Genomic DNA, 26279 nt, shown 5'->3' with positions numbered 1-26279 from the left:
GGTGGTGCACAAGTCATTGCATGTTAAAGACATAGGCAGGTGCGGCTTTGAAAAAACTTTGTGTCACTGTGATTGTCTTCACCTGTATTTCTCTCCACTCCTGCAGCAACAGCAGCAAAACTCGGGGCAAAGCTGGGCGCTACGGGATCTGGGCTTTGGCACACGTCCTTACGGTACAAGCTGTTCATGCTAAACAGAGAAAGGTCACAGGTCAAAGAAGGAAAGGTTAACAGAATAGTTATTTAAACATTAATTATAATGGAAACATTTTCTTTAGGGGCCTGGACATGGGGTGAAGTAGATAAACAGTTTCTGTGGAGTCTCGTACAATCATCAGAGCCTGTTCTTGTATCCAGTTGAATGTATTTGTGTTTTTTGAAGTACCTGAGAGCCTTATAGTTTGTGTTCATGTTCTGGTAGCAGTCTCGCTCTACTGGGTAGACGCCGTACTGCATGGAGTCCCCTGTAAAAAAGACAACACAGTTTCAGCTAGACTCTTTTTTCTGTGATTATGCACTTTATTGTTGACACGTATTAGACTCTGGTTTTCCTTAATAAGGTCGTGCACAAGTCCTCCTTACTTTTTCTAGATGAGGTAGTGCAGGCGTGTGTCCGGGCACTGGCGTCTTTATCTCCCTCCATGCTGCTGGCGCTGCTCCAGCTGCCCCAGCTCCCTCTGCTGGCCCTCACGCTGCCTGATGAGCTGCCGGAGTCCGAGCCCGATTCGCACACTCCCCCGCCGCGCCGCTCTGTAGCACACTTCCGTCGAGTACGAGCAGGACACACACCTGCTGGACAACGACAAGGCCAGTGATATTAAAATCAAGCGTTGCTGTTGTGTTAATAAGAAGCAGAGGGCTGTGAGAGGTCAGGAAGGTGCTCACCATTCTGTTTGAGGGGGCTTTCCGTTGTCAGTCCAGGCTTTGGTGCGTCTGACTTGGAGCCGTTGCAGCAGCGGTTCCTGTTGCGGGTTCCATTGATGATACGGTCCCCTGTTTTCCATTCAGGTTCTTTCTCCCTCTCTGGCATCACCACCACATTGTGCTCAGGAGCACTATGGCAATAATCAGACAGAACACTTATTGCACATCATCTTACTGTTTTGGGCTCCACTACAATGTCTGTTTTTCTTAAAGGTAGCTGTTGGTTGACTTTTTGAATGTTACACAACCAAGACAATTATAATACAATATTTCACTATTGAATATCTGAATAAGAGTTAATTTATTAATGATGAAAATAGAGGTAAAGTTGGGTCTACCTGGAGACGTTCTCCGTCTTCCTGCGACTCCTCTTTCCCTTATTATTTCCTGGTGCGGTGCCAGTCTCTGCACTCTGTGCTTTCTTTTTCTGCCCTTTGCCATCTTCCCTCAACTGGAGAGAGAAATCAGGAAATAATGATTGTTTTAAAGACAATAGATGATATTGATACATATGATATGTAAATTTAAACACCTTCCTCACCTCCATATCAGTATTGTCCCTTTTCTCAGAGCTGATCTTCTCTGCATAGTGCTCGGTGCAGCTCTTCTCTACAGGACTGCACACTAACAGACCTGGTCTGGGTCCTGGGCTTATCGTGACGTTATCTGGGAAACCAGCAGGCATTTCCACGGGAAACATAACTGCTGCTGGCACTCTATCTTCTACAGTGCTGTTGGGGTCTTCTTTAAAGTCTGCAGGTATCTTTTTATCCAGCTCGCTGATGAAAGCTGGCTCGTTGTTGTTGCAGACATCTGAGTCAGGGGTCAGGGGAGGGTCCGATGTCAAGTCTTCATTCTCTTCATCCACCATCACAGCATCGGGTGCTGCTGTGGACGAGCTTGGCTTGTATTTGGTGTAATAGAGTGAAACCTTGTGTTTCTTTTGTGATTGGGAAGGGGTGATTGATGAGCCTTTCTTTGAGGACTGAGGACGCGGGGCGGGGCTGTTGGCCAGGGCTGGAGAGCCCCGCCCCTTACCTTTGTCTGAGGTGTGACCAGTGTCCACATAGCTCTTACAACTGCCCTTGGTTTTACTGCACAAACAAGACACAGAAATACAAATTAAAGGATTTAAAAACCAGAGAAAATGTACACTAGTGAACGGTCACTGATTAACACTCAACGTACTTTACTCCATTGGGTGTGATATTATTGACGGGGCCGTTATCTCGGGACAGGACAGAGTTGTGGTTGCTCCTGATGCTGGGTGTGGAGAACTCATTCAGGATATACTGGGCCTGATGGAAGGCCATCAAACACACGCCAAACAGGGAGAAGCTAGAACACACACAGATACAACAGATATGTGTTACAATGCCTCTGATACACCCATAAATCAGAGAATAATGCCTTCACTGGGAAATAAAACTACATTCTACATGTCTTGGGGAGGGGGTTCTTAAAACAATAGCTTAAATAAACTGACCATGTGAAGATGAGGGTGACCACCCAGAAAGTTTCCTCCCAGCTGGGACCAGGCACCACCTGAGCGCAGAGAGGCAACATGTGGTGCGGCAGTGTCACATTCAGGGTGAAGGGGAAAGAGGTGCCGCGTGATGTCACCAGGGTGAGGTCCCGGATCACCCAGGAAGAGGTGAAGTCTGGGGTGAACCTGAAGACACAAACGGGTACAGACCATGAGAGACAAAGTAATGGGCACAAAAAAGAGGGAAGAGACTAAATGGAAGAGAAAGTATAATCAGCACAAAGATATAAAAGAGGAAGGGAGAAAATAACAGATGTGAGTATTGCAACATATAAAAACCTTGTCTATTTTAACTTTAAGGAATATGCAGCATTGAAGAAGTCATATGGCAACGTTTTTCACATATCAAGAGACAACAGTGGAAAAACGAATCCACTGTAACCCCGTGCAAACTTACGCGATGGTGATCTCAGAGGAGGTGTTGTGGTCCAGGCTGAAGGGGCGACACTGCAGGACCTCAAATCCAAACCCCTGACACTTGTACCCATTAATATTCATGGACATGACAGTCAGAGGAAGCTCTCCTGCATTCTCCACCTTAAAACTCTTCGTGATGGCGAAAAGCGGCTTGTTGGTGCGCAGGCCTACGTGTGACAAACAGTAACACTTTGTTAGTTCCGTGGCCTTATCTCCCTGTTAACAGTAAATATGCCGCAATAAACTTTATTACCCAGCAGTCATGTAGTGATATGAAGTTTAAATATTAATCTCACCATCACGACACTCCATTAGAGTCGATTGAGGAACATTGAAGCGCAGAGAGGCTCCTGGGCCGGGCAGTTTGCCTCCGACTCTCAGCAGCTCTTTGGCCCCGTGGCCCTGCACCGTCATCATGTCGAACACCGTCAGGTTGTTCCTAAAGTGTGGTTAAAAAAAGCAAACATAGATCATGTATCTAAGAGGTAATATTGCACTCAACATACCAGTATAAAATGTAGAGAGAGGTATGTTATTTTGTTACGGTATTTTACCCAGACGATGGTGCTATAATCTAGCTAAAGCGTTGTCACGGACATGCGCCGCCATGATCACCAGCGCAGCCGCCATCCTCACAACAATCAACATTACGTAGGCTGAGGTACACTACAGCACCGGTAGCTAGCAGGATTGCTAACTCGACATGGCGAAAACAGATGGTAGGCTGTAATTTGTGTGTTTTTTGAATGTGAAAATTAAATTAAGTTAAAATAGTTTTGAAAAAAACGTGTATACATGTTTTAATTAATAAATAACTACAGTAAACATTTCTTCCCTCTGGTATACCCCCCAAAACAGTCTTATATTCTGGATTTTACAGTACATATATTTATCATACCATAATATTCCTTTTTGAAGAGCCTGACTGATATGAGATTTTTCACAGAGTTAAAATAATACACATAATAAGGCATGAGCAAGCTCATCATACTAATGTTAATCAGTACCTGATTATGAGAATGGTACTGCTGGGTTTGTGTTCAGAGGGAGTAAAGACTACAGCAACTTCTCTGGCCTCCCAGGGCTGCAGCAGCAGATGCACGACTCCCTCTCCCGTTAGGTCCTCCACATTCTCCCCCGCCTGCAAGGGAAGAGGGGAAAATAAGTCCAACAGGAAAGCAATGTGGGCAAGACTGAAGCACAACAGACTAGATTAATAAATCAAAAACTTAATTAAATACGAGGTGTTTTGGGCCAAAAGCAATAAGTAAATACTAAAAGATCAAAGAGTGCCAGAGTTTGATTTCCCAGGACTTTCTTAAGCTTTACCTTCGGGGGAGAAGCCAGCAGAGAAAACTCTGTAGTGCTGATGTTGACAGAAACAGGGCTGATATTAAACCTGCCAATCAAAACACAGAGAAAAGTTTTACAGATCAATGAGAGGAAAGTGCAGGAGCATTGTAGTACAATGTTTCAAAAAGCTGAGGCAATAAAACAACTGCAGTGGAATATTGCCTTGGTATATCAAACAAATACTCTTGGCTACCATTTGGTTAAAAGGTCCAGAGCCTTCAGGGGAGCAGGGTACAAGGAGAGGCATCGAATCTCTACAGAAACCACCGAAGAGGAAGGATTCTTTAGTGTGAACGTCTTCACCTGAAACAAACAAAACATTTTAAAATGTTTTCTTTGCGATACAGAAAAATGTCACAAATGTTATGTTCATGTTCAGTCTGTAAGTGCCTGACTACCTTGCTCTCATTGACAGATGTAGCACCAAAGTCCAGAGGAAGGGATGTCTCTACAGGAAGTCTCGGCCATCTGAGGAGAAAAAAAGGATTTACATGAAAAATGTATTTAACGGTGTAGAATATATTATTAGAAGACAACATTTTTGCGTTTAAAGAAGGCTGTGTGTTGTTTGTCCGACCTGCAAGGCAGTTTGTCTTTGTGGCTCTGCCAGCGAGAGCAAAGCTCAGCAGCCAGTTTGCTGTCTGTGGCCCAAGACGAGAGGAAAAAGTCTGGGAGGAGGGAGCGCTGCCACTCTGAACGACCTGAGGAGACAGAAGAAAAAAATATTGATTAAAAAACAATTAAAACATCTTTTTAAGTGGTTATAAAGTGCAATGTCCTACCTGTTTCAGACAATCTGAGCGGGCAAGGTCGTCCACATTCACGTTCTGCCTCAAACACCACCTCCCCCTGCTGATGGACACATCGACTATTACCACATCTGCTTGGGTATAATGCTCTCCAACATAACACACAACAAACCAGCCACTAGATCTGGTGTTTTACCTTGAAAGGAGTAGAGTGGAAGTAAAGGGGAATGTGCAGAGTCGTGCCCAGGCTGGTATCCAGACTCAGGGTGGACAGCTGGTTGACAGGAAGGGTCCTGCTGAGCAGCTGGAGGGAGAGGATATGCCAGCAGCCATGGGTAACTGTCAGTGGGCCACTGAAGTTCATCACCTGACAGACAGGGGGCAGCAGAGTCAAACCCTTTCCTGAACTTTGGATCCTTACGAGCAGAACAAGTAAAGTTTGCTTTGGCCCTATCACAACTCACTTGGCATGAGTTAAGATAAAGTGTGTGATCATCATGTGATTGTATCTGCTTTATATTACTACACGAGGCAGGTGTGGTTACCTTCATTACGCCCTGCAGCTTCTGTGATAGGCTGGCATTCAGCACAGTGAGAGGCAGGTGAAGGGAGTTTGTCAGCCACAGATCCACCTGGTCTGCATCCCTTTGTTTCAGCTGGAACAGGCTGAACAAATCCCCCTCGGTCCGTCTGCAGAGCGAGAACAACATGACATTTCAGTATCACATGTTAATGACACTTCCTCGACACTAAAGTCTTATTGCAGTAATGGACTTCATCTGAACTGAGACAATAAATTAATGCACTTAGAAAGGCATATTTTTTTACTACCACCACTGAGGTGTTCTTTGTTTGAAACAAATGGGATGATTATGCTTAGCTTAATGCTAGTGGTTTTGAAAGTCTCAACATTACCTGTGTGTGATATGTAGTCCAGGGAAGTTGTACGTCGTCTGGTTTCCCAGTATTTTTAAACTGATATGACTTGTGCATTTCCTTCCGTGGCCTGGCAAAGAACCTGATATAAGAAACAAAACTATGATTAATAAATATTCAAAACATTTTGTTAAAATTGAAATGCTTTAATATAAACCAGGGGAAGGTGATTTAAAGTGAAATGAGTATTCACCTCTGCAGGCAAGTGTTGCCACTTCAGTGAAGTTTTTTCCTTCTGGTCTCAGGATAAGCTGATTTAATTCCAGGCTGGCCTCCACTTTTGATAACACCTGCATCTCCTGGGGAGATAAATCATATTGTCAAAGCCTATAAACTGCTACATCCAATACCAAGAATACAGCAGAGGAAAAAATACTCACCTTTACGTAGAGTTTCTTGCCTCCAGAGTTTAACATGTAAACTCCTATTTTTGGTTCCCCTGTAAAATAAAAGGACAGATGAATAAAATCAGTGTACAGTGTAATATACCGTGCATTAAGGTAGGTTTATACGGTTATATGTGAACCTGATCTATGTACAAATCTACATTTTCTGCTATTAAAGGCTTACATTCAGTGCTTTCATGTCATGAAGAGAACATTAAATATAATATGATAATAATTGAAAATGAAAAATGACTTCCATTTTCACACGGCCAAAATTAAACACAGTCTGCTGCTGACAGAAACGGTCAATAATGTATAAAAGCTGCAACATCAGGGCAATTTTCAGAAATTGTGGTCTGCTGATGTGGTTTAACAACAGAAGTGAAAGTCTTAGTGACCGTGATAAAACTATTACTGGAAACATTATTAGTAACAATGCCTTCAGCCACTGTGTTCCTCTTTAAAGCGAGCAGAGCAAAGCAAAATTGGTATCTCATTTTTTTTCAATCTACTGACAGCAGGATAATTACTAACACCATATCATCTTCAGCCTCATTAAAGGAGCAATGCTCCCCTGGAAAAGCCACTGTCAGTCAAAGCTGGTGTTCTCTGTAATCGATAGAAGTAATAATATTTGAAATTGGCGCCATAGCTGTGGAGAAAGTGGTACAAGCAGCTCGTGGTTTCGCCCATTCTAGATTCCTACAACACCCAGCGTGCATTGCGCCCCACCCTCTGAAAGGAACGGCCCAGCGAGAGACGCTGGATTGAAAAACTACCTTTTTCCAGTCACTCGCTGCAGGCAATGGCTCAGAGCGGTACAGAATCCGAAATACAACGAGAATATACCGGTGGATCATCTAAAAAATCTTCATGTCTGCAGTCTACATTTCAAACCTGACAATTTGAACGAGACATGACATCAGAGGCGGGCGTCCTAAAATTGAGGAAGTGTAGTTTAGTAAGCTCCCTGGCCTCCGCGTTTTACATAGTCTGGCGGAGGTTTTCCAGGGCCCATTGGAGAAGCAGATAGCGTCCTCCAAAGGCACAGAGTGAAATTGCAGTTTTTTTCTACCATAATGGCATTAGCTCCCCATAATAACATGATAGGACTGAGGTTGAAAATCAGCAAACTGGCCCTTTAAGTCTGTCTGGCATCAAAATGTAAAATTATTTTAACTGTTTGACCTTGTGCTTCGAAAGCAGACAACCACAGGGCCAGATCTAAAACAGGCTGTATGGTCTCTTTTAGTGATGCTGTGTAATGCTGTCACATTCCAACAGCTTCTTTGCCTCCAGACATTGGATCAGGCAGGTCAAACAAACCCACCTACTGCAGCCGGTCCAGCAGCGGGGGCCATCAGCAGCACCAAAATGTGCTCAATGACGTAAGGCTTGAGCTTGTCCAGGTCAGCCGGCCGGTCTCCAAACGCAGACAGATTGATCTGCAGGCTGATGCGCTCCTCACTCTGGAGGCAGGAGCCCTGGGACGGGACAGGAAAGGCACGTCAGTCAGGCACCAAACAGGAGCAGAAGCATGAGAAGTATGAGGAGTAATTTTAGAGATAAGACATTTGGTAAACAGGAACAGAATCTAAAACACAATTTTTTTTTTTAAAATTTACAAATTGAGGAGCACTTAAAAAAGTGTTATTTATTTTCTTTGCTGTGGCAGACACATGCATGCTGTGCATGGATACAGAGAGAGAAGCTGGCCTAACCGTGCCCTCCCTCCCTGTGAGTAACACTGTACAGAAGCTGACATGTCAGTACTAGGGGAGTGCAAATCTCCCTATAAACCAGGGCTGGTCTCAGTCGGTGAATCAGCACTTGACGACCTGTCGACAGATGCCCTGGCCTGGAGCCACGGGGGCTCAAGGATGCAATAGCAAACCTAATCCCTTGAAACCAAGACTACTTCTAGCTTCCTGTGAGGCTCATTAAGTGTGAGCGGCATCGACACTGACCAAAGGCCAGTCCCCGATTTTGTTCATGAAGTTTCTAAAAAGAAGCGAGAAGCAGGTGTTGATCTTGGATACGAGCCTAAAGTCACAGCTGGGACACTCACGCAACAGAAGGTAAGGATGATTTCAGTTTGTATTATCATGACGATATAGTTAAGCTGTCTGCAGCCGACTCTTGCATCATGTGTATTGCATAAGCACGGGGAGCTACAGGTCAATTATAGAGTCTCTTGAGAAAGCAATTAGAATTCTGGCAAGAGATCTCTCACTCCTCAGGGGTTCTGGAGAAAACAGAAGGCACTCTGATGACGAGCCCGACTGTCTGTTTGAGCAGAAGGCCAGCTAGTCTGAAACTTAGAGGGGTGGGAGTGACAAGAGCCGTGAGAAAGACTCACAGCTCACTGTTCAGTAGATCAAGCTAAAAACAGTGTTCGGTCATACAACATTAAAATTAAAATACTTAGGTAAATGCAATTCTTGTACTTCAGTCTGTTTATACTCAACGCTCTTCCTTCTCAAGCTCTGACTGCTAAACAACCTTTACATTTAATAACTAGTCTGTAGAGTTTCTGGGTAATATAGTCTTTTCTGTCTCCATGTGAAACGGCAAGGGAGTAATGTCCTATGGAAAAATGATTGATCACAAACTGATTGAATTGATCCAATTATTCATAGACTATGGAGGAGGGAGGAGTACATGTAATCTAATAAGAAAGTCAAATAACTGAACTCTGAAACTAAGAACATATCAGATGCACGTAATTAGTAAAAGGAAAGCATTTTGAGATGTTACAGGACATGTGTGGAGGGGATCTTTCAATAAATGTAATATGTAAAAGGTAATAAGTACCTGATTGTTAAACAAGTTCTTCGGCAAGCTGCACTCCAGGAGTAGACCCAGTATAGTGATGTTGGAAGCATCTTCCTGCAGGAGGAACAGAATGAAAGGCCATTAAATCAAAGGTTTAACATTTTAAATGGAAGCATTTAAAATCATAAAACAATCGGCAAGGTATTGGGTGCACATATTCTTATTTAATATACAAAGCCTTCAGTGATCAATGGCTACAACTACAAAGCCACACTTTACTGAACTCTAGTGGGGCTAGCTGTGCACTACACATTGTAGAAATTCACTACTTCAGCAGAGCAGCTTTGGTTGGTTTGGTCGATTTTAATTGAGTAAATTAAAAAGAGCTGTATAATTATTTTCTACACTCACAGGTCTGCAAAAACAGAATAGTGAACATACAACTCTGTGCTTTTAAACTCCTGCAATCCTTAAATATGGTTTAACTACTGTCCAGGTGATCACTAATTCCAACGCTGATTATCTAAGACCAACTAAAACAACATTTAGTGTCCGTCAGATACAGCTCTTTAAGACCCCCTCCAGTGTAAATCCAGTGTTTAACCTTGTAAACATCTCCATGTGGTGTTCTTCATGTGCTAACAGACATATCAGGGACAACATCAGCAGTCATCTCCATGGCTGGGCCTGTCTGCTTTTAAACTGCAGTGTACCAAGGACAGACTGAACAACACGTTTTCAGATTGGCAGGTTTGAGACGTCACAAATCTAAGGAGCCAATCCTGTTCATGGACGGGGGGACGTTATGTGTAACCTATGGCAACCACTTCAGGGTAAACTTGCATAATCACTACTGACTTCTAACGTTAACGCTACTACTACTAAATTTCAAGCTAGCTAAGTTTCAACAAGTTGCCACTAAACGATGGCAGAGACGTGTTTTGTTTATGGCTGCCTTTTTTTCGCGAGGAGAAACGGTTGGGAATTTGCATAGTGAGCGTGGACTATGCAGATTGGAGATGCCTTGGGAGGATTTTTACAAGGTAATTAAACGTATTTTGCAGAGAAAACATATCAGACACAATTTATTATTTTAACCAGAGCATTTAATATGTCTTAAAACATGACTGGAGCTGCTCTTTAAAACTACTCGATCTACAATAAAATATTTAGAGTCTAAGACATCTAAAGACATTAAGAGAAACTTGACAATAAAGTCAAGATGAAACTTCATATTAAGAGTATTTTCTGTATCTGAACACGTCAGAGTTAAACAAGATATGCAGTCTTGACATAATGTTGGCAGGAATTTGATTTAAACAATATCTGTTAAACTTGATTGGTTTAAGCTTGGTTTAAACAAGAAAAAAAGACTGAATTATGTTACAAGGTTACAAGTTGAATAGGGGCACAGTATGATCTGGGATTGTGATCCAAAAGAATGAGTGGGTATTTTGATCGACTAACATTTAGACTCAGAGCCCACAACACCACACAACCATCATCTCACACTTCAATTTATAATAACTTTAAAACATCTAACAAACAGTCTTGTGGCCTTATGTGTGTGGAAATAAATGTCGGCTTAAATATCCTGTGGTCAGAGGTGTAAAGAAGACCAAAAAAAGGTGTAAAATGTTTTTCTTAAGCATATGATGACAAATGGGAACCTTGCTTGGAGAAAGCCAAGCTGCATTCAGCACAAGCAGCAGCTGTCTGCCTGATTCTGGAAGCTCAAGTGTCTCTGCACTTGGCCAAACTGACATTTTGCAACTGCCACCCCACTTCCTGTTGTGGAGGCGAGGACTTCTTTCAAACAGCTTCTCACACACTTTCGACGACTTCGCTTGCTTCTAAAAACTTGCACTCATTCTTTTTTTTTTTTTTTGCACGGCTTTTAAACATGAATAGTGATAAATGAAAGTACAAAGCCGTGTGTAAGTTTAAATAGCATGCTGGCGGTTATACTGCGGGTTTACTCTGCATGACAACCTTGACATTTTTAAACAAGTTTAAAAGGAGATTGTTTTGTTGGACTCTTCTTGCTGACCGCACACATTCAGTTATTTTACGACAGAAAGAGCCTGTCAGTGTGTATCACAAGGCCTCTGTGTGCATGTGTGCAACCGTCTGTTTATCAGGGCTTGCGGGGAAGGGGAAATCAGCTGTTTCCAATGATGAGCTGTTACTTACTATTATGCATTGCTCACTGAGAAAAACACACAGACATTTGATTACATACCTGAGTTTGGGTCAGCTTAATGCTCTGGATGTGAGGGAATATTAACAGACTGTCCTTTCTTTGGACAGACTTTAATGAACCCCGGTGAACTCCCACGCCAAATACCTGGAAAAAAGGAACAGTTCATATTATACTACATTCACACTACTTTAATTATATAATTTCAGGCTGTGTAAAAGTAAACACATTATCATTAAGTGGACCTTAAGTGAACTTCTGGAGGAGTTAGTAACATGGTAGTGACGAAATAGGTAGACGAAAAGGCTCTGAATCAACAAGTGTGTTCTGTTAAAAAGAAGAAGCTTAAACATTAATTCAAACTGCCATATCTTTTTTTACAGTCATTTGCACGTGTCCCAACGTAGTGCTAAGCTCTTACTGTGAGCTACAAATGAGATCATAGTTTTTATGGCATCCCCAAATGTAGGAGAGATAATAACTCACACTGTACAAATAATCAACATATATGTTCACAAAAGGTTTTGCTGTTTGGCTCATTAGGAACATAAAAATGAGTGAATGACAAACATGCTCATGCCTTTGAAGCCTGCAAAGGGAGTGGCCCTGTCAGAGGCAGCGTCTGCATGTTTGGGCGCGTTTGTTTGCATATGAGAAACTCTGTGGTGCAGGTCAGACGGCTATAACACACATTTCGACTGTACTGGGAGTACATTTGTTCAGGTTCCAGTGTCGTTAACTAACAGCAGAATTATGTCACAGTGGTCCAGTTTTCCCTGAGCAAAGTGTTGTTTATGAATGTGCAACAAGCATGTTACAAACTTAAGCTGATTTTAGAAAAGGCACGACTATGACAAAATAGCTACCAACCTGAAAATCTGAGTTAAACTGTAAAGAGGTAGCACAACCAGTTAAGGTGGAATAACAAGACAGACTGAGGAGACATCAGTTTGAAGCACGTGAATGCAAATGACCGGACTGTGTTCTCATTGCACAGGTCTACTAAGGTGAAGTATAAGCAACAACATTTACAGTGTCACAATAAAAGCTGCAAAAAGAGAAGCACTGGTTGTGTGAAAAGCATGTGCACCTTAGATAAAAAGTAAAAGCAAGTATGGTGGACGCAAGCTAATATTTGAGTAGAAGCCTCAGACCATGAGCAGTCTGGTCTGGTGCCATTTAGATTAAGAAGAAAAACAAATTTCATATAATAAAAGTTTAATTTGGAGGTAAGAGCTGAGGGAGAAGGAGGACCACTTGCATAACGATGAGGGATTTAACCAACATTTCAACAGAACATTGTCTGAGAGCATACAGCAGATGGTGTATTGATGAAGCTCACCTGGTATGAGAGCAGCCCATGGGCCGATGTGTTTATAAATAATGTGTTTTCTACATTGCCCTCCTCAGACGGGAGGAAAATTAGTTTAAAAGATGCCTTCCCTCTGGGTGGGATCCCCTAGGACAGGAGAGGAAACATGAATAGTTATTTCAGACGTGTTAACACATGACCAGACACTGGTACTTGTTAAAATATTGCACAAACACAAACATACACTTACTCTTCTGTGAAAGAAGGGTATGTAAAAATGCCTGCTGGATGTAAACATTGACAGCAGTGTCACATGAACTTCCTGGCTGGGGTTGTGTATATATATGGTTTCAGCTCTTGCCAGCCCCAGCGGCCTGTAAAAGACAGAACAGCATCATAAACAAGGGGCTCTCAGCGACCATGGTGCACTGTAGCCAGCTGAGACATTTAATGCCCAATTCTTAAGGGCCAAAAAATGTTCTCACACAATTATCTTTGAGTTAGCTCATTCATTAGGCATTTATGAAATAAGACCCTTCAGATGCTTGTTTTAACCATTAGGACGGGGATGGTTGTGGTGGTTAAAGTTAATTAAAGGAAGCAAAACTTTGCAATGCCACATGATCATATGACTGAGGTTACATATATAAAAAGGAAGGATATTGCCATCCTCTTCTTATACTGTGCCCTGTTTATTACTGCAAATAATGTGACTTTTAATACTGTATGTAAAAGAGTAAAGCCAGCAAACAAATGCGCTTATTTTAATTTGCATTCATATCTAGGTCATACAGAGATGTAATCCTTCATGTGTCAGTTTTTATAAGTTAGATTAGCCTAGTAATTCGGTCACTGCAATGAGTCACTGAATAACTAATGTTTTGCATTGTGTCAATAAGGTGACACAAGGGTAGTTTGCCTTTTAGTCAACAGAAGGCTAACAAGTGTCACCTCTTAGTGTCAGAAGTGAAAACACAGACGCAAAGAAGGTAAGTAAGGAAGGCGATGAAAAGGCTCTGGGTTATATCAGCACAAAGACTAACCTCGTTTTACAGCGACAGTCCCCACTCAACATTTTTTGCTTTGTGACAGCCAAGCTAAGGAAACAGATTAATACCTCTTACCCCACCCTTTCCACCAGCACCTCGGGTTAATTAAAATACAGATGTCTTTTGAACCTCATGTTCTCACTGCTGTGTTCTCACACAAGGGGAATGTAATCACTTAAAGTACAATTTTGTACAAGGCTTTTAATTAACCATGTTTGACTGACTTTCATGTGGGCTAAATTACAAGTTGACTGGGTCTTAGAGATAATCTTGCATAATGCTGAGTACATGAGTGGCTTACTGTCATAATAGTTGTATTCTTATAGATATACAGAGAGTAATAACAATAACAGTTACCTCTGATGAAATGTAATCTAACACTGTTGTTCGGCAACAAATGCTACCACTTTAAAGTTTTTATTGTTCAGGGTCTGTTGGGTCTGTGCCAGAGAGATGCTTGTGTTTGTGTTCACACTCAAAACATAATAACCTTTAACCTTTTAAAGGGTAATTTACACATAGTTGTTTGTAGAAGACGCTTAAATAGTTTGACCTTTGCATGTTTTTATCAGTGAACAAAGGATGACAAATTCAAAAAAGATTAAAATAAATTAATTTGTTTATTGTGGTTAAACCAGAACAAAAATAATGCACACTATAATTAATGTTATCGGTTATGTGTTAGTAGTTGTATCGCTACTTTTGACCCGACATACAAAGCTAAGTTAAGGGACATTTTATGGATATAATTTACATGTAAGTATTGAACACTGCCATTTGAAATACTCTAATGCACCCCTCACATACAAACAAATGTCAGAAATCTGCCTATAAATATTTAATGAATGCTGCTGTCACAACACAAAGTTGGCGCCGCAGGAGCAGGAAATAATTTTGGAATTTAACAAAAGATTTAGCAGTAAAACCACAAGAACTGGTTAGTCCAATCTGCACCTCTTGTCCTCAACTAGTCAAGTGCTTGTTTGTACTCATCATCAAAGTCTGCCTACATTTGCTATGTTTAGACAGCAAACATTTGATTAGCATACTGTAGGACCTCTTTGATCTGAAAAGGACCATAAACATTTTTTTAACATGTTAATGTTAAGTCTAATGTATTTTTCCCTGTGTTGGAGCATAATTAAACATGTGAAGGTATGGTATATTCTGTACATATGTCTGTATATCTCCAATGATATCACTGGTCTCTCTTTTGCAAACTACATCTTCAGAGTCTGCCCTCCTCTAATGCAGAAAAGCAATACATAAGAAGATCCAGTAAACAGTCAGTGTGCCTCTCAAACAGAGGAGAACACAGTTGAAAGACTAAGCAGCACATGAAACTTGGCTGGGGAGTAAGAAGATGAAATTAGCTTGGTTGGTCTGTGATGATCTCTGCAGAGGAAGCCCAGAAATATAAATAGTTTTAATGCTTCGTTTCATTTTCTGAATGGAAAAGCAAATTATTAAATGCTTTTGAGTTTGACTCTCCTTTTTAAATTGTGTGTGGAGAAGGACATCCTCATCTTCATGACTCAAACCTTTTTTTCTCAAGGGAACATGTTAAACATCAGCAGTTTGTTCAGCATGCATAGGCCATGAGTCAGCCTCAGAGGAGAGAGTTTATTACAATACAGGATGTTTGGAGAATAATTCTTTGAAGTTAAGCTATCTCGAGCCAGAAAATTACTCAAAATAGAGGAGGTCATATTTCAGCTTTTATTTAGTCATAATGTTTTACTATTATTGTGATTAAGGCAGTCAGTTACAGTTGAGGAGAACTAAGAGAAAATTGGACCCTATAAATGCTCATATAACTACACTCATGACATTTTCATTTTAAGGTGTTCAGTGAAGCCTCAACCGAAGCATCTTTCACTTCCTGTTTGTCATTTGAGAGTTTGTCTTTACTTTCACTTCAGGCAAATTTAACACCCACTCAGGAGGATTAACTCCGGATACAGATAGATCTATAGAAAAAGTCTTTCTACTATATTTCTAAAGCTTTTAACTCAGGCAGTGTTTTTGATTAATTGTCATACTGTCTGATGCACATATTGTTTATAAACATATTAATATACTTCAGGGAGACACACAGACAAGGACACTCAAGCTGATACACTACATCAGCTGTATAACTGTGTATAGTTCAACATTCAGTTATTTGCTGTATCCATGTCATTGTATTTGCTATGCAAGTGAACTCAAACAGTCAATACTACTGATGTAACTCAGCAGCATAATTAGAGGTGTTCCCACAGAGACTTAGCTTGTGGGACTTTAGTTCAAATTTCCTGAAACCATTTTAAAATATTATTCCAGTAGTTTTTGGTCATGGGTCTGCTTCCTGCATTCCAAAAGTATGATACAAAATACTACAAAATAGATGCAGCTTGGGACTGTTTGCTTTGAAAAGGACTGCCAGTGCGTTCCAACCACAGCATTACATCTAATGTTCTGACTGTTTTGGGAGAATAGAGGCAAACAGTGAAGTTCTTAACCCTTGTAACTGGGGTCAGCTCTCTCCAGTATGCGTCTGGATGCTGGGAAAGGAAGCTTACTGCCATACTTGGATATCCCGTCTGCTCTGCAAGATTGAGGGCCCCCCTGCTTTATGAAATGTTCCCTTTTTGTAGCATATATCAGAGTGACAGGTCACGTGTTTGGCAACACTGTGCTATAATAACGCCAATCAAGTCAGTGGAGTTTTTCACATCACTCAAGAGTGAAAGGTGGTGAAATGAGGTACATTTTGTTATTGGGCGTGTTATAAAGGGTTTCATCATTTTCAGTACTAAACGACTAACATGTAGGCTTGTTAAGGCAAGTCATATCAAACCAGGAAGTGAGAACAGGACTTACTGCGTCCCAAACTCCAGCGCTGGGGGCTGAAAATGCAAGGGCCTCCCATTCTCCCGTGTATATGCAGAGGAGCTGGTGGAGAGAAGAAAATAACAAGAGACATAAACATAAGCACAGTATTTATATCTTAATAGATGTTTTTCACCAACACTGTTCACAAGAACACTGTGACCTGTTTTGCAACAGAGCATGTGACAGTTCACATGGATAAATTTATAGACAAAACTATAACTGCCCCCAGGACGCTTCACAAACCACTTACTGCCCGGGCCAACAAAGAAACTAGGATCATGCCAACAGACATTAGATGACTAAAGCACAAAGAGGGGCTGCTCGTACTGGATTACAATTTAAATCACTCCTTGCATATGAAAACAATCACACACTCCACTTAGAGTAGCAACATGACATCTGCACATTAACCTGTATGAAACAAAACACCACAGAAGTACATGTTAAATGGACTGTACTTATATAGCGCTTTTCTTGTCTTCTGACCACTCAAAGGTGCTTTTACACTACATATCACATTCACCCATTCACACTCACATTTACAGACTGATGGCAAAGTCCTAAGTGCCAAAATATTAAATGGGTTCAGAGGCTGTTTTTAATGAGAAAAGGACCTCAAAACATTGTGTGGCACCTTTAGCGCTCTCTAGCATGCGTAACATGCTTATCCTATGAACCATGAACACACCATCTCTTGATACTGGGATCCTTTTCATATGGATGTGGCTGGGGCGGCTGGGGCTGAGTGATAAGAGTCAGCTGTCTTTCACTTTGAAGGTTGGGGTTCGATCCCCAGCTCCCTCAGTCTACATGTCGAAGTGAATCCCAAAATGATTGTGGAGGCATAATTTGAATTTGATGACTTAGCAGCCTCTGCCATCACTATAGGAATGTGTATGTGAAAGGGTGAATGTGACATGTAGAGTAAAAGCGCTTAGAGTGGTCGCAAGACTAGAAAAGTGCTATAAAAGTACAGTCTATTTACCAAGGGTGTTTTAGCATTCACAGTGGTCAGGTCCAATCTCAAGCTGTATGAAAGGAGACTTTTTAAGACACACACAACATCATTCACATGGCAGGCAACCATGAACTGGCTGAAGGTTGATCTGCCAGAAAAGCAATCATTGACAGAGTAAAATAATAGGCTATGTGGTAAAGGCTGGATTGCGGTCTGGATGCCATTTTGGTATTCATTAGAAAGCTGGTTGGTTGGTCTAAGTTATCGTTCTGAGAGAAAATGCATTAATATTAAGACAGACTGAAAACCCCTGCTGAATGACACAATGTGATGTGTTCAAAACACTGAACAACAATGAGGAAGTCTCCCACTGCTGGGATATTTAGTATATCATGAGGCACTTATTAATAACTGAAGGGAGGCCACTGTGGGATTTTCATGACCCTGAAGGTGAATTAATCACTCTATTATTGGACCATGCAAAACACTCCATGGGCTGGCTTTCTAGCTGTTTAAATATCAAAAGAACTGGCAGCATATTTTCAACCAAAAATGTTGAATTCATTTTGTTTGCCTCTATTGAAATGCTAAGAGGGAAAAGGTTCAATAAAAGTACTCAAACTTAATAACAAGATCATTCACTGCTGAAGCGGTCTGCTCTTTGAAAGGAATAATACATTAAATTCCATGTTCAGAAGTTTTCTTTTATATAATTGTGTAAAAAAAAAGAGAGCAGAGCAGGGCTGAAAAGACTCCCAGTGATGTACGTTGCAAACACGACAGAAGAGTACAGCTCACGAGGTTACGTAACAAATGCAAATGTTCGGAAATGTTCTGAGTGGATAGTTTCCTGTTAAGGCAGCAATCCAATTTCCTAATCTCCCTAATCTCCTTTTACAACATTCCTACATAATATTACCTATTCTTATAAGTTTCACTTCAGACTACAACTTGAAAACAGTTTATATGAATTTATTGTGGCCGTCTACATAAAATATGATAAGTCAGGAGTGATTAGAGAACTACTGATGCCAGGTTAGTGTAGAGTTATCATGTGCAGGATATCAGAGTGATCTTAGTTCAACCTGTTGACACTGCAGATAGCCACAGTGAACAGGAAGCTCAGTGTTGTAAAGACAGACGTGTATCTTCTGCTTTGGTGAGCGTGGTTACTGTTTAACAGGAAAAGGTTTTTAGTCTAATGCTGGGACATAAAACTACAGACTTGGCATACTATACTGCTGAGAAATTGGACACAAAGCCCAATTTATCTGTAATCTATCTCTGGTTAAGAGGACATATTCACTATAAGTGTTGCTGCTTGGTGTTCTTTTAACATAACATCCATCTCCACATACATAGTTGTCACCTGTGCAACACATTTACTGAGCTGTATCAGTTAGTGTGCAGCTGTTCAGCTGTAGTTGGGTAAGGAAGCATAAAGGGGTCAATGCTGAGGCAACAGAAATAAAAAGAGCACCGACAAAGACGAAAAAACCCCCAAGCAACCATTTTCTTCCTTCCGCTGTGGCCAATCAATAGGTGCTGATTTTTTGCCTTGGTCCCTCAACAAGCATCAAGAGAGCGAATAAAAAAGGAAAGACCTGCTCTGTCATCATAATAGAGCAACAATTCACTGCAGGCTAAAACGGACTGGGATAATTATCCACAGTGTTTAACAAGAGCTAGCAACACACAGAACAGAAACATCAACTACCTGCAAGACTGTAAGGCCTTGTCCACACACATATAGATATTCTTAACAACAGATATTGTATTGTATTTGTAAACAAATATTGCAAACTGTTTTTGCTTCCACTATTCATGCACATTTCTTTCATGAAGCAATAGTAATTAATTCACCTGCTTTTACTAACTGAAACACCATCCTGCCTGATGGTTTACCAGCTCTGAAATAACAATGTTTCCCTCTTTCTTTCTCCCTGTGGTAGATTTTAACGCGATAACTAACATAAATAAAAAAATTACTAATTCAAAACCACAACACAAAGACCAACAAATAAGCTGCTGGTGTGGTTTGACTTGATAAGAGAAACACTCACTGTCTCCTCTATTACATAACACGAGCTGCTCCTCTATCCCTCACTGTCATGCAGTAGTAATTGTTTGTTAATTCCTAACTTGTCATACAGTATAACTTCAGACAGTGTGAGTCAGAGCGGAAAAGCTGTGTGTGTGTGTGTTTGTGTACGTGGGTGGGTGAGCATATGAGGGGTCAAATGTGAAGGGGAAATGAGTTTGCTATCCTGCTAGCTACCGGTGCTGTAGCTAGCGGCAGCTGGAAGCCTACGGTAACGTTGATTGTTGTGAGGGTGGTAGCTGCTATGGCGATCATGACGGTGCATGTCTGTGACGAAGCGTTAGCAACAATCAAGTTAGTTTTTAGTCAAAACAGCACTGCGGCATGTTGTAAATAGGAGACACTGTGGCGGCTTGGACCCGGAAACGGTTTAATGCGGAGGTGTGATGTCACCACTTAACAACCGACAACTTAGCTAGATTATAGCGTCATCATATGAGTAAAATACCGTAACACAATAGCATATCTCTCTCTGCATTTTGTACTGGTAAAGTAATCGCACCGAAATATGAACACTTTTAAACTTTTTTATTAAAAGTGCGTCTGATACACCAAATTGGATGATAATGTTTTAAAATCTTGCAGCCATTTATTGAATTATAAGCAGACTGGGATAAAAGACTGTGTTAAGGAATGCACTACCTAAATACAATATAAATGTACTGATAAAGAAAGAGGTAAAAGGAATTAGTTTTAATATGCAAAAATGTAGATTAAATGTTAAATAAGAAGTAGAAAACATGCAGCACTCTTTAAAATTGTGAATTTTAAGCTCATGTGGTGTCAGCGTCTTACGTACTTCTTCACAAAGCAGAGGAGGCATTAACCTTGTTCTATGATTCGGTATTTTCTCCAAATTCAACAGCAGCTGCCTTTAAAGAAAAACTCCGCCTCTCAACAAGTAGACCACTGAGCTGTAGTCCAAAGGGTTCTATCCACCGCCACAGCACAAAAATAACAAGTTATGTTTGGCGCTATTTGATCCCCTGGATCTAACTCAAATAAAGTCAATGTTAGCAGTGACCTCAGCCGAGCTCCGAGGGAGAGGTTAGGACCAGTGGAGAGTTTGGGTCAGCAGGTGTTGACTTGCTTTTGTAGAACACAGTGAAACCACTTAGACTTAAATTTAAACCATGTGGTTCTTAATTCTAATGCCACAGTATTAACACTTTACTGCAGAGAGGAGCAGGTTTGTGTGAGGAAGATCTCCTTTAAAATCAACAGGGTGAAAGAGCAAGTGTGATATCGGAAATTATTGTGGTTTAGATTTAATAAAAATAGCTATAAAGACAGGAAGAGAAGAGCTGAGACATTCTGACACAAGCCAGGACTGACAAAGAGATATCATTAACCTCTGTGTCTGCCGCCTGCTCTGCTCTTTAGGCTGGGAGAGAGTGATGGCAGGCCTGCTAAGTGCCTGATAACCCAGGCACGAGAGGCCTTGCAGCCCCACAGCTCTGGAGGTCAACCAGCAGTGCCTCCTTTACTTCTCACCTCCCCTGATTAAAAATGGCCATATTCCCACACTGTTCAGTATCACTATGGGGTCATGAGGGTTGTGTTACTCAGACTTTGGAGGCTCACTTTAGAAGACATTACTAGTACCCCTCAAGGCTAGTTAGCTGACCTTTACAAGCAGGATTGGTTGCATGTGACTTTAACACACTGTTACAAAAGAAGATGTATGTATTGCAATGCCAAATGGCGCTTTTTAAAGATTATGGAACTATTTAGTCAATTACTATTAAAATCATGCAGAGAAATAAGAACACATTGGAGAGAGAGGTAAATCAAACTGTACTGTGCGTGTGGAGAACATACTTGAAGGTTTAGGAAGGCCTATATGACGGGCTGGGCTCTTTACATTACTGGCATGGCTTCTCAAGATAAACAAGGAGCAGAAGCCAAACTAAACACTACAATATGTGTAGCTTAAAAACTATGCGTTTAACATACGCGAATGGGATTGCTCTGTTTATGAGCGAGCTATTAGCTAATAACCATAAATGGTTGATAATTTGCTGCAAACAACTATTTTCCGAAAAAAATTTCAGCGGGAACAAAAAAAAAACAGCTGGGAAAGACAGACCTCCCCTCCTTTTTCTTTCAAGGAGTTTCTAAAATTAGTCAGGAATTCGGTTCTGTGCCTCTCTAACACACGCCCCCAAACTCTCTCAGTCACACACACCCCCTCACTCACCAACATAAACAACACAGCCTTCATACAGGGGAGGACTTTTAAAGGGCCTTTTTAGAAAGCTTCGGGCCTATTAAAGGGAAACCGCACCACGTCATACAAAAATATGCCACACCACTTAACAGAGCTGTACGACAATTTGTAGTTTGTTGAATATGGTCACATTTCATTGGAACAGTTTTTTGTCAAAAACCACTCCTGCACACACGTCTTCTGTGGTGGTGAAGAGGTAGGCTTGTTTTTTCATTGGGCTGTCAGCGTCACAGCCCTGCTTTCATTCAGTCACGCAGTATAATTCCAGTCTACATTATACAAAAGAAAACCCTTCAGTATGATGCGATCTGTAAGTTGGTTTAGGGTTTGTTGGTAATTATGGCGGTGATAACGCTCTAACTATTCCCGAGTGGCAGTCATGAACAGGTGGAAACCTTTCATCAACTTTCAGAACAATGTTTAAACCAGCAAAGTGAGATGGTTGAGATGTCTCTTACGCCTTTTCATTCGGGGTTTCTGACTGTCATGACTGTGCAATACAACACAAAGGTGTAAAAATCCACAGAAGAGTTTCAGTTTTATGCAGTTCCCACAGAAGATATGCTTAAAAATGAAACTTACCCGTCTTCAAGTGGAAGACCGTCTTTTCTTCGCTCCTTCTCCACCTGAAAATGACAGAAAATGACACTTTAATCAATGTGGTCAAACAGCACAATGCAACCCATTTCTTCTTCTTTCAAACGGGGGCCTGAAAAGATCCACATCAGGAGGCTTTTTTGGGAAGTAAGTCTACTTGTTCTGTCAAACTGCCTTCTGGCTACTATGATGATTTTCATACAATCAGAGGTTTGATGCACATTGATACAACACAAACTGTGATAAAACATCTCACTGTGCACGTGCATTTATTTCTTTAAAACATGCCAAAGGTTTTATGTTACATAAAAGACCGTTTCACTGTAAATAAAGCTGGGAATTCAAGCAGGAAACTGGAATAGCCTTAGGAAACTAAAACTGGCATTGCATCTTTCCCAACTCGAATCTGAGGGTTAGACAGCAGGCAGCTATTTCTGCCAATAACTGTAGTTCTCTGAATAAAATAAAGCACATCCAGTTTGTTGTCCTATACATGATCTCACACTAGTTATGAAGGATTAGTGAATAAATAGGGAATTTATGAAGATCTGCGACTTCATAAAGTTGAAACAAGGTACAGTTTGATACAGCTCTAGACAAATCTGATGATTGTTAAAATTGGGATTTTCATATTTGTTGATCTCAGATAGCCCGTCTACAAAGAACACAGTATTTTCTACATACTTATTATTTTAATGATCATGTTAACAACATTATGTTGTATTGGTTACGGTGGTTTTATGCCAAGAATATTTCCCGAAGGATATAAACATTTTAATCCATCTGCCAATCAGGAAATGTCAATACTCCGCCTGTGGTGAAGAAAAATTTAATTTTTCCAAATAAACAAAAAGGCATATCAACAAAGTCCTTCCATTTATTTTTCATCAATTTGTAGCACTAATAATGTTTCCTCAAGGTTACAGAGCATCCTTTCAGACAGTCGGACAATTATCGCAAATCAAGTGGATTTATTATGTAAATCTAGTTATGCTGAACCATGTGCATGCTGCAAACTATTGCCTAACCAGATTACACTGTGCATGTGAACATAATGCATGTCCTGAGTGTTGTTTAGGCTCGCTCTTCCTGAGGGGAAAATGACCAGCATGGCACTTTGTAGTTAATTGACAACAGACTGATTATTGTCACAATGGCGTGGCTCGGATAAAACCCCAAACTGTGTGATAACTGTGTAATCTCTCCATTTTCGTAAGTATCAAAGCTAGTCTGGAAATGAGGCTCAGTTTCACAATTACCTGAGGCAATCCTTTCAAACACGGCTGAATATTTCAAAATACAGCAGCAGAACACGCATGAGGGAAGTGCATTTTACTTGGCTTGGTAAGTAGCTCGCTGAAAATTACAAAACAGCAGTTCAAACATTGTTAACTGGAGTGTAGTTGGTTATGTGCACCATGTATGGCCTATGGAGATAAGCTTAGGTCTCTTCAAACACAGATCATACAGTTTCCATAGGAACAATCAGGGGCCTTATGGCAACATCATGGCTTCCTGATCGCACCACAAATAACACTAATGTAGGAAGCCTATAAGTGTCTGCGTTTAACACCTCTATGAGTCTTGATCAGATGTTTTAACTCCTGTCAGATCTGTGCTCATTGAGCACCAAGCCAAACATACACCTTAAGAAACTGGAGCTCAAATAACACCTTTAAAAGCCTGACATCTGATGCTCTAAAATCTCAGCTGTAGTGTCATGGGTTGGGCCATATTACACCATATACTACGAGGCCATAAAGATTTGCCAGCCAATAACTACTATGACATTTTTTTTATTGCAAAGCTAGAGACTACCCTTTAAATATCTTTGGTTATTAAAGCCATTGCAGGAAATTCTGCAAGTCAAAGAGCAAGTCTGGTTTATACCAATATATAAGATTGTTTCATTTTAATATGGGATCATAATTTATCAGACATCTTATTTGCATTTCTATGTATATTTTTGATATATACGTGTTTCAATCTCCATCATATATACTAATATATACTGTGATATAAGCTTTGACATACTGGTTCTATCTATAATTGCATATCTGTTGGCAAGACTTGACAAAACCTGCATGCTGCAGCTTGAAAAGTTTCCAACTGAAGTGTCCTTGTTTTATTCTGTATGTTATCCTCATAAACCCCCCAGCACCTTTAAGGTTTGGCTTAAGTGAATGAGACAAAGCAGATTTTCCAGCTGATTAGGCAATGACAGAACAAATTCTGTTGCTGCTTGTTGCAGCAGGTGAGCCATTGATGCAAGAAGAATATTCACCGGAGCAGAACCATTTGTAAATGAATTGGACTCTAGTTGCAGGAATTTAAAAATGAATGGAGTGACTTTAAATGACTGATGGTTTGCAGGGAAACTAATGACAATTGTTTGTTTACAAAAAAACAAACAGGCACATAAAAGAGATGAAAACCTGCACCAATATAACAATAGCCGTTTCCCATCCTTCGAAGGAGGCGGTCCACGGAGGATGCTCCATTCATAGCCTGCGGGGATCGTTAAACTAGCTAACGCTTAAGTTTACCTATTATTTTAAAGATAATTTAACTTTCATTTTCTTAAACATGTGTAACAATGGCTAATCGATTGATTGAAACCAATTACTTTTCCATTTTAAAGTGTATTCATCGGTCGTTTAAAAGTCTGCCATATCATTTGAATTGGCGTGCAATGCATCTCGGGATACGGTAGGCCGCGAAGGACGCACCCAGTGGATCCAAATTACTGAGTGACACCTATTTAGACTTGCAGCCAATCTAAACATGTGATCCATATTCAATTCCAAACACAACCCAATGTTTTCAAAAACAAAATAAATGTACAAGATTAAAATGGCAACTATATTAAATTCTACTCACCAACACAATTTCTGCTCGCTTATGATCTCTGCTGCCTAAATTTGATCATCAGTTTCATTTTTACGGTCTTATGACACTGTATCTTCTGCACCACTTCTTCAATGGGCCCGCAGCAACATACAGTATGCTACTTAACCAGCTGAGCAGCAGCAGCACTTGCATATAGAGGAAAGAAAGACACCCATGTCATGCTCTATTTCACATGGCCTATGTAACTGAGACAGTGGGTCCATTCACCACTGCCTATCTAAACATGACACCTAACAATGTCAACAATTCTGCCATCTGCCAATTGGTCAGCAAGGTAGAGATGAGTGGAAAATGCACGTCCAAGCACTGACAACCCACCTCTTTTCCCCCTCCTTTTAACCATCTCAATTGAAAAAAAACTCCCCCTCTGGTGCCTGTGGTCTAGGCATGTCTAAAGATATTACTGAAGTACAGATATTGCAAAGTAAAACTAAGATTAAGTATTTTTGTTGTAGGTAAAACTGTTTTTATTTATTTACTACGTCAATACCATTTCACAAAAGTCATTAATCCTTTAGACAAACTTACTGTTATTTATGCTATCCATACCTGTTAACAAAGGCCGGCAGAGAAAGCCACACCCCCCTCAGGTAACATGACAGTCAGCTGTTGACCTCATGACAGGTTATCAGTAAACACTAAACTCCTGCTGTTTGTGCTTGTTCTGCTTCTTGATTACCCAATCACTAACCCGCCTACTTGATAATGTTTAGGAAATTGCAATTCAGATTACAAAAAAAAGATCCTGCACAACATGCAGTACGCTGTGGAAATTACAGAAGTAGGAAATAAATGCAAACTGGTATGCAGGAAATGCCTGTAGAGTAGTATTCCTAACGTGCTCTTAGCGTGCATAGCAGACTGAACTCCACAATGGACACTATGTACAAAAGAAAATAAGGAGGAGCCACATGGCAGGTGGCCTCCCGCTCTGATTTCATTTCAGTTCTGAACTATGGATAC

The 26279-nt window shown here is 40.7% G+C and overlaps 1 protein-coding gene across 2 annotated transcripts in view; it reads right to left on the bottom strand.

Annotated features, from left to right (window-relative positions):
* The window catches only part of tmem131l (transmembrane 131 like), a 32632-nt gene that overhangs the window by 5195 nt on the left and 1158 nt on the right, over positions 1-26279 (bottom strand). Inside the window, exons 3-30 of one of the 2 annotated variants that reach the window (XM_069665264.1) lie at positions 22392-22435; positions 16509-16580; positions 12848-12971; positions 12628-12744; positions 11328-11432; positions 9125-9199; positions 7641-7794; positions 6305-6363; positions 6118-6223; positions 5904-6006; positions 5534-5678; positions 5185-5355; positions 5022-5091; positions 4817-4940; positions 4638-4707; positions 4433-4542; positions 4216-4285; positions 3894-4027; positions 3183-3325; positions 2867-3053; positions 2410-2595; positions 2112-2261; positions 1465-2017; positions 1262-1374; positions 885-1054; positions 582-791; positions 385-463; positions 83-189 (exon numbers count right to left, since the gene is read on the bottom strand). In XM_069665264.1, the coding sequence (XP_069521365.1) occupies positions 83-189; positions 385-463; positions 582-791; positions 885-1054; positions 1262-1374; positions 1465-2017; positions 2112-2261; positions 2410-2595; positions 2867-3053; positions 3183-3325; positions 3894-4027; positions 4216-4285; positions 4433-4542; positions 4638-4707; positions 4817-4940; positions 5022-5091; positions 5185-5355; positions 5534-5678; positions 5904-6006; positions 6118-6223; positions 6305-6363; positions 7641-7794; positions 9125-9199; positions 11328-11432; positions 12628-12744; positions 12848-12971; positions 16509-16580; positions 22392-22435 (3751 nt within the window). The remainder of the gene's footprint in view (positions 1-82; positions 190-384; positions 464-581; positions 792-884; positions 1055-1261; positions 1375-1464; positions 2018-2111; positions 2262-2409; positions 2596-2866; positions 3054-3182; positions 3326-3893; positions 4028-4215; positions 4286-4432; positions 4543-4637; positions 4708-4816; positions 4941-5021; positions 5092-5184; positions 5356-5533; positions 5679-5903; positions 6007-6117; positions 6224-6304; positions 6364-7640; positions 7795-9124; positions 9200-11327; positions 11433-12627; positions 12745-12847; positions 12972-16508; positions 16581-22391; positions 22436-26279) is intronic. The other variant, XM_069665265.1, reaches the window with a different exon arrangement.

This window comes from Semicossyphus pulcher, unplaced genomic scaffold, assembly GCF_022749685.1.
Source record: "Semicossyphus pulcher isolate SPU_LCO1_2020_fin unplaced genomic scaffold, fSemPul1.0.p SCAF_17, whole genome shotgun sequence".
Taxonomy (NCBI): domain Eukaryota; kingdom Metazoa; phylum Chordata; class Actinopteri; order Labriformes; family Labridae; genus Semicossyphus; species Semicossyphus pulcher.
The sequence above is the reverse complement of the archived record's forward strand: the minus strand, read 5'-3'. Positions and strand labels throughout refer to the sequence as shown.